The 14,910-nt window shown below is 41.6% G+C and overlaps 1 protein-coding gene across 2 annotated transcripts in view; it reads right to left on the bottom strand.

The window, feature by feature from the left end:
• NEK6 (NIMA related kinase 6) overlaps positions 1-14,910 on the bottom strand; it is a 474,385-nt gene that overhangs the window by 162,912 nt on the left and 296,563 nt on the right. For both annotated transcript variants that reach the window (XM_069241715.1, XM_069241716.1), the window contains exon 5: positions 14,124-14,186. In XM_069241715.1, coding sequence (XP_069097816.1) covers positions 14,124-14,186 — 63 coding nt within the window. The remainder of the gene's footprint in view (positions 1-14,123; positions 14,187-14,910) is intronic.

Genomic DNA, 14,910 nt, shown 5'->3' with positions numbered 1-14,910 from the left:
CTTATTACTGGCCTGTGGCAGCCAGCATGGGGTGGTCTGCTGAGCTCTAAAGGGGTACAATGACTCCATGAGGACTAAATCCATTGCCCAAACCCACCTATGCCCGGGGCTGATGAAGCTGCCAGACAAGGGTCAGCGTTTATAGCTTGTATCGCTAAGGCAAATATAGTTTAAAACACAAGCTTGATTTGAAAGTATATCAACATAAACATGGATGATGCAGAACTTGTAAAATCTCTTGACTTTTTTTTTCTCCTGGTAGTTCTTAATAGAGTCATACTACACTGGTACTCCTCTGATCAGGGGAAGAAGGAGCTGAAGAATATTTTTGACTTAAAACATGTAGCCTTTGCAATGTTCTCTCTCCAAAAATCTACAATACCTTCGATCTCCACATAATGAAACCTCAGTTTCACCCTTTCCAACACCAAGATGGAGAACTGGATGTGGGTTTTGACAACCTATTCAATGGTGAATGCTACCTGTTAGCATCTCATGGATACCAGTCCTATGAGAAGAAGTGGTGGTGGTGAAATAAAGCAAAGAAACAATTAACAAATAATTGGCAATGTAGCTGGGTCCTGGGAGCAGAACTAGACTGCTACTCTACCATGATGTAGTATTCCTTTAAGGGTGCTCCATAGGTTTGGAGCAGCCTTGGGGGGAGGTGTGGTCCTGATGGGTACAGAGATGTTGTTCTAGATCTTGGGTGCAAAGATTGAGTCTTGAAGTTAGCGCAAGCTGGCAAGTGGAGCCAGTGGAGTTCCATGGGGCTGGGGTTGATGTGATCAGGCTCCGGATGATACATGATTTGGAATGCAAGATGTAGGTGTCTGTGAGTGGAGTCTGGGACCCTATGGAGCTGGGACGTTACTACCATGCAGGTGAAAGTATGAGGGCTTGCTTCAGAAGAACTGCAATCATGTTTTCAGAGGAACAGTCTCACTTACTTTAGCAGAGAGATCTGGTCCCACCAGGCTGTATTTAGTTTCTTTGTAATGTGTTATTTAAGGGCATACCAGGGTGAATCTGGGTACTTTGCATTTGGGTAAAACATGGGGTTTGAAGTGGTTAAGGCTCATTTTATTTTAGGACTAGTTCTTAGCAAATAACAGGATTTCTGACATGGGATGAGCATCTGGTACTCCAGAATATCCAGGTACTGGATTTTCAGGTCTCGATGATGTGCAGGAAACGTGTGACGTGTTGGATGTCTGCAGCAGAGGAGACTCTCAAGAAGAGTTGTGTATCATCAGCCTCCTGGAGAATGTTGATGCTGTTATCAATGACTGCATCATCAAGGACAGAGCTTGTAAGTCTTGGGCTTTCAGAGGACAAACTATTACATGTTGTGTATTGTACTTTTAGTCAGTCAGTTTCCACTGAACTTATTACCAACTAGAAATCATTTATAGGTTAAATGGCAAGATTCAAAGTAGTGTTTTGATGACAAAATTACGCGGCCACACTGGAACATGGGTGTGCCTTCCACATGAGCAAGTCTGAGGATCTCACTTGCCAAGGTCATACCATGAAGACATGACCTGCTGCCCCCACATGCAACTGCAGATATTTCACTCACAAGACAGACTGTGGTCTATTTCCTTTTCTTCTGTCCACTGTGCGTAGGCTTGTACAAAATCCAACATGAGTCAGTCTTTATAAAAAACTGCATAGAAATTTGGAATGTAGCTAACCTCCATCTTTCAAATACAATGGAAACAGGCTCTCTATTACATGCTGCAGAGGTTCTTTGAAGGGCTTCAGGCATCCGTAAGAATTACTATTAAATCATGCAGTTTTAATGGCCTTATCTAAAGGGATGTTATGTTTAGGTTTTTTAAAGTTTTTTTCTGCTTTTTATTATATTTTATTTATCTTGAATTCTATATTTAATGCTACAGCTACCAGCAGCAAGTTCTGTTTAATGGGTTTTACTCTATGTAATGTTTAATGGCCTTCTTGACAAATTTGAGCTGGCAACATAACATATAAAAAAAATCCACCACCGCCGGTTGATTATTCATAGATGTGGCTTGGGGTGTACGCATGCTACAGGAGTCATCTGCCGCACTTTTAGTTGGACAGAAAAACAGAATTATATAATTCTAAGTTTCTTTCCCAAAAACTAGGGATGGGGTCTCGAACAGGAAAAAAAAGTAACATTTTCAGTTATGGAACTGAGATGTATAAAAGCTCCATAAAGGACTACAGCCTGGAATCGCAACAGGCCACAGAAACATTAACTAGACACTCCATCCATGCTGACTGATTACAGATAATTTACAGGTTCTTATTTGATGAACAACGCGTAGAGAAGAAATTTGTCTTGGATAATCTATGGCATGGATCAATGTTAGATAAAACGACTTGAATTACAAAGAAATTGCTTTAAAGGCACTGGTTAGATGCTGAAGAACTTTCATGAAAATTATTGAATAGTGGTTCTAACTTAAAAAACTAACTTTTAGAAATGTTATACTACCTAAGGAGCATCTAACACATATTTCTTACAAAACAGACTAACCATGGATGTCAGATTTAATGCGTGCAGGCACTGGAAACAATTTAAGGATTTTCTAGAAGTGGAATGCAAGACTTCTCTTGATACCCATTTAATTGAGGAGGCAAATACATTTTTTCATTTTTTGGTCCCATTTTAATAAGCGGCCATTTCTGCTTCTCAATCTACAGCGGTCTTCTCTGATGGTTAATTTATCAATGTGACAGGCGTTACGCAGAATGTGATGCTTTATATATGTGCAGCTTCTAACTAACCTCAAATTTGCTCTTCGGTCATTGTCAAAGGATTGGCTACTCGCCATGACCCTAAAAAAGTTTGCAACATTCGCCTGATGACAGTTTCTAAAAGTATATTTATATGATATTTTCTATTTTGGTGTGAGCACAGCAGAAAGTTTAGTTGATGCTTCGGCAACTTCCCACCAAGGGATTAAAAGATTTCCCTTAATTCTTCTGCCTGAGCTTCTTTATCGCACAACATGGATTAGTTTGATAGGATTAACGATCTTGTGGAGTGTGGATTGCAAAGAGCTTCGTATTGTGGATTAGTTACTTTGCAAATTGATATCTATAATGATAAGCTACAAAATACAACATTGCCACGGCTTGTTCATATCACCTGTGAACAAACAGGTGGAAGAAAGTGTGTGCGTAATATCCGTGTAGTTGAAGGCACACTATAGAAAACCCTAAACATTACTGCCAAACAATAATTTCACAATAGATGAGCTGTGCTATGCAAAATGGAACACCACATGAACTCTGTAACCTCCTTTCCCCACACCAACTTTTAATTTTTTATTTTATTCCTCCCAGCCACTCCCTTCCCAGCTGCTCCCCTACTCTCCTGGTTCTTTAGAAAAAATATTTTAATTTTTTAGGAAGCCCAGAAGCTGCCGTTTGCTTTTGGTCTGCTCTGTGTTCCAAAAGACACATTTGTGCAAGTCATTTATTTTATTTTTTTATTTACCAATCCAAGTCTGCCATGTTGGTTTGGTAAATATATGGAAAAAAATGGCGCTTGTGTCATTCTGTAGGAAAGTGTGTGCATAGTTCATCGCTAATGTGATTGCCACAGAAAAGCACAGCATTTTCATCACATATTTTTGTTTTTGGTTCTGCACAGCATCGGCTATAAGCATTAGTAAAGCCAAGAGGTCTAATAAAAGGCAAGTTCTGCTGGTTTTGCCAATGCCAGAAGCAGGTCACCTGTTCCAGCTTCTGCACCGCACTTATTAATAGGACAAAAATATACTTCTATGCGTCCTCATTGCAGGCAGGAAACACGCGGGGTGGATGCGGTGTACGGAGTTCCCCCTATTTTTTAGAGCAGGGACTCTGTTCCCTTACGAGCCTGATAATTGTCACCTTGTTCCCCCCCATTACAACACTGTGGGGGATATTTGCTAAATGTTCATGGAGCAGAGTGCAGCAAGCGGAGTTTGTGCGTTTCGTGGCCTGAACGGGAGAGAACTGACCAGCGCCATATCTACTAAGTTATAACACTCTTCATCTCTCTGCCTACACAGGTGCACTTGAGGCTGCCTGGTACCTACGCAGTCACCATTGTGCAAGGATGCTCCGTTATGGGCAGGATGGTTTTTGTGCAGGAAGGTGCACCTTCCTGCACAAAACCAACACTAAGAGGCAAGTTCCTATTTCTATGCATGATGCAAAATATATCACACATAGAAGGAGAAATCAACATATTCCTCCTCATTACCCCATGGTCAGGTGGCCTACTATTTTGAGACAATCCCAGGTTTAGGGTTTTCAGTAAATCTGGGGGTGCTTCAAATTCCAAGGGTGGATGTATTGACCAGCCATGCTCCACACATGGAATGTCTATCACTATGAAATATAACACAACGCAGACCAAGTCTATTCCAATTATTTGCATTGTCACGAAAAGGGGTGCTTGTGTGGCTTGGTGAACCTTACTTAAGCCTTTGCGTTTGCCTTGCATGATGGAAGGCATGCAAAGGCTTAGTAAATCTAGGCCACTGTGTGTGCAACTTGGCCTCAGAGTACTTTTAAAATCTCCCACTGGCAACTTCCTCTTTATTAGTCAAAAGGACCCTGCAAGGTGTTATCTCTGAATCTCTTATTCGGAGGTTATAGAAACCTTCACACAATTAACTCTTCTCTTGCCTAATGGAATGTGAATGTGCAGCGCTTCTGTACTTTAAAGCTGGCACAGAACACCAGTGGAACAAAAACCTATCTTAACACTAAGTGGAACTTAGGGCCTTATTAAGAGTTTGGTGGTCGGACAAGCTGGGTTGCGTTGTGGCGGTCTGACCGTGACCCCGAAGATGGCGGTCCTTGAACAGCCAGCCTCGTAATGAGGCTCCTGGTGTCGCCTTCAGTCATTCAGTAGCTCAATCACACATTGATGAGTGGAAATTCTACATGTGATTCATAAAAAGGAACACAAACCAAAACATGTTCTCATCACATTTCCAAGTTGTTACCCTGATGTTTTGTAAATTAAGCCTGTTTAATTGTAAGGGAGAAATATTATAAGGGTATGACAATACCTGTTGTTAAATCACCTGTGAAGTCATTCTAAATTAAATAAGCTAATTAGCCCCATCACACTATTTCTATTGAGACTTGTGGCTTGAGAATGTTGAAGAAGGGCACAGGCAGATATTTGGTTTCTAGACAGTTGTGCAATTTGGTTGAGTTTAAAGTCTCGGTTTTGGAAGACGGCTTCTAGTTCCCCAAGAAACAATTTGGCTACTACATCAAACCCTCATCAAGGCTCGCAGCAAGATCCGTCGGTACCAATCCCTAGCCACTCATCTTATATTCAAAGCATGTAGTCCCAGTTTTAGGGCTCAATTTAATTTCTTTCAGGCGTGTAGCCAATGTTTTGAGACGCACAATTCTTGTAATGCGCTGCAGCACTAGAATCCAACTTCCTAATATGGATGTAAGTGCTCTTGCAAGACGCCTCCTCTGAAAATCGCTTAAATGCCCTTCAGTTATTTATGGAGCCGCGAGTACAACTAGCAGGGGAGCTATCAATTAAAGAGCCATGAGCTGGAGTATTGATTTGCCAAGTTATTAGCTATGCGGCACCGACTGGAGTAAATTTCAGATGCTGACACTGACAAACTCACCGAAGTTGGCCTCTTAAACTCCTCCCTCATCTGAAAACAAGACCATGAGACTAACCGGGCTCAACCCCCCGGGAGGGAAGCGCGCACCTGCACTCGCAACAAATTATCAAATATGCTGACCCATGGAAAGAGCTTCTCAAGCTGACACTGGAAGCTGTGGTTTCAGCTAGATCTGATTTGTTCTACAAAAAGCTGACTCATGAAAATGGATGTGAGATCCGTCATATTTTGTTAAATAGTTTGCAAGAAAACCCAATCGACAGGGTTAGTGAATGCGTTGCTGGCGTTTTCAAAGGCCATTTGACTCAGCAAATTGACTTCTTCTCCTATTATAAGCTCTGGATGGGACTGCATTGTACGAGTTGAGCCAGGAATGACTATTCACAGTGCACAGAGTTTTTTTGCAGCTTAATATGGAATCTTGATGTGCGACTTCAAATTTGCTATTGCTAAAAATATGTTAATGCAATTCCAGACGGTCACATTTTCATTTAACAACCTTTTCCTTGTAGATGGACCAACTGGTATCAATGCAGAAATACCGTAAATTCACTAAATACACAGCAAGCAAAAACCTTTTGAAACCTATCAGACACCTGCTGAAGTGTTCAGTGGGAGTTTATCAGGAATACAGCTTGGAAGACCAGCCCGCAACAGCCCGTCCTCAACCTCAGCACCTGGACCTTCCGTTCCATTCTGCCCACCCACATCCCGTGTTCCTCCCCAGGTAACATAGAATATGACACATCTTATCCCTTCATATTGGAATAAACATAAGAAGGCTCCTGAACAGTGACTAAAGAAAGAATGGGAACAAAATGAAAACTATATATATATATATATATACACATATATATATATATATATATATATGTGTGTGTGTATATATATATATATAGATATATATATATGTATATATATCTATATATAAATACACACACATACATTTAACACACTTCCAAAAAAAAAAAAAAATAATAAGAAAACTATCAAAGACTGTATGGTGGCATGCCCCATTAATACGAGATCTAGAGAACACAAGTTTAGGAATTTTCATGTCTGTTCATAATCATTTATCCACCCAGGACGTCCCCTAAACCTTTTCGGCTAATTACTTTCATCACCCTTTACGTTACACTGACTTCCACCAGTTTTACTTCTCTCTCTTCCTCAACTGTGTCGCTTCCCACTAAATGAAGTCAAGAGACAATCCAGTACCTTAACCACTTTATTGATGTTTCACACACTACCATTGGACAATTCGACAACGAAGTGAGACAGACTTTTCACCTTCGATTGACAGGAAAAGCAGGACATCCCTTTCTTCACATATCATTCCACTTCCACTCGCTCTCTGTCGCCCTCATGCAGCGGATGTGCAGTTTTCTGGCCTAACTCAGACGCAGTATTCAACATTCAATCCAGACTCGACTCAGAACATAATTCTCCACCTCTCATCAATTTATATTGATTTTCTCCTGTGCAACTACTATCTAAGGTTGTTCTAAATGCCTTCACCTCTGTGTGCCTTTTGTTATCCCATAATAATGAAGACACAACAGAATTTTGGTTTGTCCACATTTGGCCTCTTTGACTGGGCTGTTCCTATAAGTCTGTCTGTCCTAAACAAGTGAGTATGCCTGCAACCACTAGTGGCGTAACGAATCTGGAGGGCGCACCCTGCAAAGTGCATGGAGAGTCTGCTCCCCAAGACTCAGTCAGGAGCTCTCAGGCTAGGGTACTCTTCGGAAGGGATCCCTGGAGCTCAACGGCCCCCCTGCATTGCGGGGACCAATGGTGCACCACTGGCCGTCACTGTCTGAGTGAAACCAAATCCCTTGCCACAGTTCACACTAACATTGGCACTAACCAAATTAGTGTCTCTTACTAACACAATATTGTCAGCACAACTCTCACCACTGCCTGAAGTACCCTTATAATCAGTTTACTAATACCTCTGCTGAGATGCACTGTTTACTATCACTCACATTGATTGGCCCTACTTGCTCCGGATGTATAAACTTTGGGTAACACAGTACTACTCATGACTATGCAAGCATGCTTGAAGCTAATCAGTTTAAATCCGGTGCTTCTAAAGAGGCTTAGATGCAGCCATCCAACTAGTGTTTGGGATTCTTTAAAAAATGAGGTTGTCTCTTCTCAGCTCAGACCAAAGTAGTGGCTTCCCGCCAGGACAGCAGTAGATCTTGTGACTGGATGTTTCACCTTGCAGATCGTGACTATTACTCCTTCCCTTATGTGTAGGGAAATGCTCTGCCTCTGCGTCCTCAAGTGACCTTTCCTCCACAAGTTGTTGCCAGCTACACATGCTGCCTTCAGGGAATGTGGGTAGAGGAAACTTGGATTTTCCATCCAAGTATTTGGTCCCCAGATGACTTTTCCTATTCACACTTGTTTCCTCCAGTCTTAGATGCCCATTAAAAAGATCACATAAAACAGTACCGTTGGCCAAGGTCTGGTCTATCTTCAGCGTGGTGGCGTCCGCAAACTTCTTCTTTGCACCTACTCCGAACAGAGTTGGCAGAATGGAAGTTAAGTAAAAAGGAGCTCTCTAAATATTAACTCACTTTGATGTCCTTCTAGCAATCACTTGTTCAAATTATGTAATAGTATTTATTGACCGATCATGCCTCTTTGTGGCCACCTTAGAGCAAATACCAGCGAAGCAAGACTGATGCACAGCAGCAGTGCACAATGCAGCTGCAGGTTTAGGTATCAACCAGGCTCTGATCTTTCTGTCTGTGCATCGTGGGGAGCAGATGGACCTTCAGCTCTTTATATAATTTCCAAAAGCAGATTTTGACATATGGGTTCTGAGCCACAAATCCTTGAAGGATCCACTCCCACAAATTGATAATCTGCTGAGCGTGTAGGCAGTTTGTTTGGGGTGGATCATCAAAGGTTATGGAGGAGGCTGGAAAGGAAATCTTCCTTTAATGTGTTCAGTGATGTATGTGTTAGACGGCTGATATATATATATATATAATTGCTCAATATAATGAACACATTCCTCACACAAGACATCATCAGAGTCACCCCTCCAAGCATTACCAATCCCCCGTCTTAAAAGTAAGACAGTCTCAAAAGTTGACTAAACTACTGACCAATATTCCAGTTACAAGACAAAGAGCAGAGGCAGTTCAGGTTATTTATTGCAGTGCACTGTGCCCTCTACTTTGAGAGTTGCCTCCCCATCACCAAAAAATGTATAAAGTATTAATTGAAGCTATAAAATGTCAAAGTAATTTTATTTTTCTGCACACTACCTTCTACAGTTGTAGGTTGGGAAAGACTTGTAAAATAGTACTGAAAATAAATATGAATCTCATTTGTGGTTAGGGTATATCCCTAATTTTTTTTTAAATAATGATCCTGGATCATTTACCTTTTTTTTCAAATTCTTTATCTCAGAAGTCAATTGGTAATAGCCGTTCTCGTTTGGACAGAATACTCCACCTTTCAAGATGCAGTAACCTTAATCTCAGTTTTCAAATTCCTTTCTAGCTATCAGTTTGGAAATTAGTATGGCAAAATGCCTTTTGAAATGTATTATAATTGATTTTGAACATGTATATTATAATATTAGCTCCTACGCATGACGACTATATGTTTGTAAAAATTGTGAGAAACAAAAGGAATTGCATTTTGGATATATTTTATGATGCCTCTTATACCTTCAATCAAAACTGACCACTCACCTCTTGGAAATTTCGTGTGAAAACTAAATTAAATATTTTAAAAGACTGTTACCATATGACTCAAATAGCAGATCAAGACCAATCTGATTACATGAGCATAAAAGACTGTAGTCCCCGGTCAAGTACCGCGACCACCAGTTTCATGTTGTAGAAGATAAACTAACTGAAGACTAGGTTGACCATGTCCTCCAATTCAATCATCAGCTATTGGCAGCTTTTAACACTGCTGAACCCCAAACCCTCATTCCCCTGGGATTGTTATATAACGCAACACTGCCTCACGACCTGCTTCTCTGTTCATTTCCAACTCATCCAGATGAGCTGTCCAAAAAACACATTTTTAAAGGTGACTTGCAATGACCCTCAAGGATGTGCGTTGTCAACAATCTTTAAATTATTCAATGAACAATCCTACAACACTACAATTCAGGAAGGAGCTAAATTTGCTTTTAGTTAACCAACATGTCCCTCATCACCTCTTCTCTCCCCACCCTTCTATCTTGGTCCACTCAGAAGAGATCCACCTTACTCTTTTTACCAGATTTTTGTACATAATCTCACATTGTCTTTATTCCTTTGACTACACATTACGCTGTTGACCTCCACCTAAGTTCACGCTATATAAATGGCTTCACGTATATGGATTAAAAGCCATAGAGTTGGATGATGATGTAGAGCTGGGATTTTGTGATTAGAGTGAATAAATCCCCAGATGAGGTGAGTTGCACAGCACCATGATCTCACTACTGTCACATGTACATGTGATAAATGGGCAGGGCACTAGGTGGAATGGGGATTACACCAGGATGATGATAGTGTAAAGGAATGCTAGCAGCTTAGGGAATTTCCACCTGATCAGATACAGGTAGGAGCAAGGTCACCCTAACAATGTAATTCCTTAGTGGTACATGACACATCAGAATTAGTAGGACTACCTGGCTCCAAACCTTCTGTGTAAGAGGAGGAGCAGGGTATGTTTGAAATGAAGCTTTGGTGGTAACAATAGTCACTGACAGTCTCTCATTCAAGTGCATACAAGGAGATTCAATGGGGATGTGTCATTTGCAGGCCAAAGTGAAGGGCAGACGGACACGTATAGAAGATAAGAAGGTTTCACATCAGCATGACAGTATGGGAAATGTGTTTCAATTGAAGAGTGTGAAATTAAAGTCCATGTTTACCAAAATCAATGTGATCAATGCTCAAAACAACTCTATAACCGTAAAAAGTTGTTTCAACCAACTTTCATGTCCATTTGAAATTGCAGACTAGGATGTTGATTGGGTCAAACACAAAATATGTATAGTTATGATCTTAAATGTGTTTATCTTCTTGGTGCCCACCTCCACTGAAAAAACTCAAAGTCAATGGCCGTGTTAAGAGATCAAGAACGTGTTGAGAGTGCCTGCTAAAGTAACCCATACTCTAGTGCAGGGAGTGCATGAAAGAAGGTGTGTACCCTTCATTGCCCCCGTGACAGAAGTTTCTCTCCCCCCATAACAGAGTGGCTCTGCGTTTGGCTCCTGTAAAGATAATAGACATGCACAGCAAAACACTGAACACCAAGTCAACAAAGCATACAACAGTATATTTGTTCTGCAAACTGTGGCACATTTGGGAGGGTAGAAAAATAGATATGCTCACAGTTCCTCTCGCTAGCCGAGATGCTGCTGAGAAATTGGGAAATGTAGTTTATGGAAAATACTACATTCCTGATCTACTGAACCTTTTGACCTACAGAATGCACACTTTAACATGTGAACAAAAATGGCAGTACTGGTGGATATGAATGTCACACTTAAATAAGTGAACAGTGTAGTGCTTGTGTTTTAATATGGTGGAAAAGGTGTGTTACTGTAACAAGCTCAACCAAATTTAATATAATCAGAAAGCAGTAAGAAATAATGAATTCAAGGAACACAGCAGTTGATATCCACCTGCTGGTCCCAAATTCTGAGCACTAATGCTTCAAAGCAGCTGCCACACATGTACAAAAATGGTGTGGTAACAACTGCAGAGAGATGCGGAACACACAATATAATAGGGAGGAATAAAAAATGTAAACAATATTGTTGACGTGTGAGGAGAATGGGACAGAAGCTTTTCAGTGGCACTCGACGGCTATCCTTTTCACAGCTCAGATAATACCGCCTGCTCTGCCTAACATCAGGGTCCTCGGTGGCTTTCACAAAGACAGCTTTAAAAGGCCTCAGGCTGGCTCATGCACTTAGACTACTAATGGATCATTTAGGCAGCATTCACTTCTCTGGTGCACTTAATTTCGTCTCAATTTAATTTTGTCAAGATTACACATTCTGTTTCTTGCTATAAAAATTCCTCGCATGTTCATGCAGGTCTTTGTGCTCTCATATCAACCTGAATGCTCTGGTTTACTTGCGATATGCATACTTCCTTGCTGGCACGTAAAGGATGGCACCAGTACCTTTGCGGACCAGATACAAAGATTGATTCAGTGATTCCATGGGTGACTGCCCCTTAGGTTTATCACATGACCATATGCTGTCGATGCTTAGATGTCAATCTTCTGGTTCTCTCCTCCTGGAGCTCATTTAGTAGGTGCCTGGTGGGTGGAGAGATTTGATTTCACCCCTGTTATATTGCAGAGCCAGTAGCTGTGATGACACACTGGGAGCAGGGTTTAATGACCACATTCCCATCAGAAGGGCACTAGAAGGCCTGGGGCAGGAGAAGATGGTGCATCACTATCAGGAAGGGAGAGTCGTTGAGTTAGTCCTATGTCGAGAGAGTCGATAAGACTGCGGGATGTGGCGCAGCAGAAGTCCTGCTTGGGGTTTGTGGTGGTGGCATGAACAGTCCAGGTGAGAGATGTTTCATCCCAAAGATTATGAAGGACCACTAAGACCATAAAATCATGATTTTAATTTAACAGTCTTGCATTCCGATGGACTCTAATGTATTAAGGAGCTTTCCATTTAACCAACCTGCATTTTATATTAAACTGCAACAAAAGCAAGTACATTTGCAAATATGAGTAAGAATACAATAATAGAGAATACAGTAGGCAATTTCGGAACTACTATAGAAGAACTATTTTTGTACATCAATGATGGTTTATATTCATTAGTTGAGACACTGGCAGGAAAAATAAGTTTTTTTTAAATTCATCCACGCTGTTTTCAGCATTTATATACAAATAGCCAAGTGACAATATAGTCACTAAGCAGAGTGGACGTTTTTGCACCAACATGGGCCTGGTTCTGGGATGGCTTAGAATTCATGATACCAGAGCCACTCTGAAAGAAGACCCCTGAGAAGGCTTACAGTAAAATATAAAAGGAAGTCCTGAAAAGGGTGTTGTGCTTTGTAGGTATTTTTCCCTTGACTGGGTCTAAATAATTCTCAGTTCATTGGCTAGTGCACAGAATAGGAATGCAACCTCACCACCATCTCCTCAGAGCACACCTGGACCTGGAAGACCATCTAAAGAAAGGAAAGCCTTGGCTCATTGGAGAAAGAAGCCTGTAGGTCCACTTGGACCAACAGACTGGAACAACTCCAAGGGAGACTATAAAATAAATAAGCAACACGGTGTAGCAATAGCAATAGTAGCAACACTGTGGTCTCTGGAGGCTACCACTAGTGGTCACCCACTGCCTTCCTCCACAGACCCAAACTGACCACTTACAAGGATCTTCAGTGGATGTGAAAGAGGATTACAGGCAATGGGCTGTTTTAATACAATTCAAAACAAGCATCTGCAATGCAATGCATCTCGCGTCTGCTCGAGTAAGATCTATTTGCATTGTAAATTCCGAACTGGACATTTCTTGCCACATAAATTGAAAATAGAAAGTAAAACAGAAGTTTGCTCGCAGTCAAATGTATTACTGACAAAAATGCAATTATCTATGTAACAGAGTCGATGTGATGCAGAGCGCTCGACTACTACCCAGCGAGATCACGCTGCGTAGGAAATAAATAGAAAAAATGTGTCCAGAAACCATACAGAAAACACAGAGCCTCGTATGTTTTCAGTAGTTGGCCCGTGCGCTCAAGGAGGGCTAAACACCAGAAAAGGCATGACGTGTGCATGCCTTCCACTAATGAAAGCGAGCGAAGTTTATATGGCAAGCCCACAAACCAACCAAACTCATGGCCGTGCAGTGGGCGTGGTTACAAGCTCTTAGAGAGATTACAGCAGGGACAGAGCGCTTTGCTCTCAACCCAAACAAATGATGTAGATGGGTGTGTTTATATCACTCATAAAAGCAATCTGATGTAGACATGTTGAAGGCATCAACAACGAACTTGATTGGTTCAACTTTAAGCAAACTGTAAATGTATGCCACTGAGAATGGTGGTAGTTGTTAATGAAGTGACCTTTGGTCAAGCAGCAAAAGAGACAGAATGTGTCCCCCATCTTTGCATCCCTAGAAGCACAGCAAAGGGGTCCACCCAGTCATTTCCATTCTATTGTGCAGGCCTGATTTGGGGATATGAGCAAGTCTCCTCAGGACCTTGCCCACCATTTTTTCCCATCTGTTCCTATCAGGAGACAAGATGGCTCCTTCTGTGCGGCCTCCAACATCCCACAATCTGTTACTTGTCAGAATGAGCAGAGTGTAAGAGAAATAAAGGATGGCTCAAACCACATATATTTGGTTCTATTATTTTTTCAGGATATTAGACAAATGATTGCAGTCACATTCTCCAGAGCTCACTGACAACATAACCTGTAAACAGTCACCAAGGCTAAGAAATAAAGCCTTACCTTTAAAAGATCAATTTCTTTAATGCAATCCTGCCTGGCCTTCGCATCCATCATTTCAAATATCTGAGAAGTTAAATAAAATGCAAAAATTAAGTGCATGATTAGAAAATCTTTCTTCTTTAAATATATAATACTTCTCAATTGCATTTATGTTGTTAACTGTGGTGACTAATTGAAATATGTATATCCTTCTAATTTCTGACCCTATCTGAAAAAGCTATAATTAAGACTTCTGAAGGAGCTTATTGGGTGAAGTGTCTGCTGGAAGAGCCCGGCGGTGGAACAGCCTGGTAGTAGAAGAACCTAGGTGTGCAAAAACCTGGCGGTGGAAGGGTCTGGAGTTGGAAGAGTCTGGTGGTGGAAGAGTCTGAAGGTGGAAGGGTCTGGAATTGGAAGAGCCTGGCAGTGGAGGAGTCCGAAGGTGGAAGGGTCTGGAGTTGGAAGAATCTGGCGGTGGAAAAACCTGGCGGTGAAGGAGTCTGGAGTTGGAAGAGCCTGGCGGTGGAAGAGTCAGAAGGTGGAAGGATCTGGAATTGGAAGAGCCTGGCAGTGGAGGAGTCCAAAGGTGAAAGGGTCTGGAGTTGGAAGAATCTGGCGGTGGAAGAATCTGGCGGTGGAAGAATCTGGCGGTGAAGGAGTCTGGAGTTGGAAGAGCCTGGCGGTGGAAGAGTCCGAAGGTGGAAGGGTCTGGAGTTGGAAGAGCCTGGCAGTGGAGGAGTCCGAAGGTGGAAGGGTCTGGAGTTGGAAGAATCTGGCTGTGGAAAAACCTGCCGGTGGAAGAGTCTGG

The sequence above is a fragment of the Pleurodeles waltl genome, chromosome 6, assembly GCF_031143425.1.
Source record: "Pleurodeles waltl isolate 20211129_DDA chromosome 6, aPleWal1.hap1.20221129, whole genome shotgun sequence".
Lineage (NCBI taxonomy): Eukaryota > Metazoa > Chordata > Amphibia > Caudata > Salamandridae > Pleurodeles > Pleurodeles waltl.
This window is presented reverse-complemented; position numbering and strand designations above follow the sequence as displayed.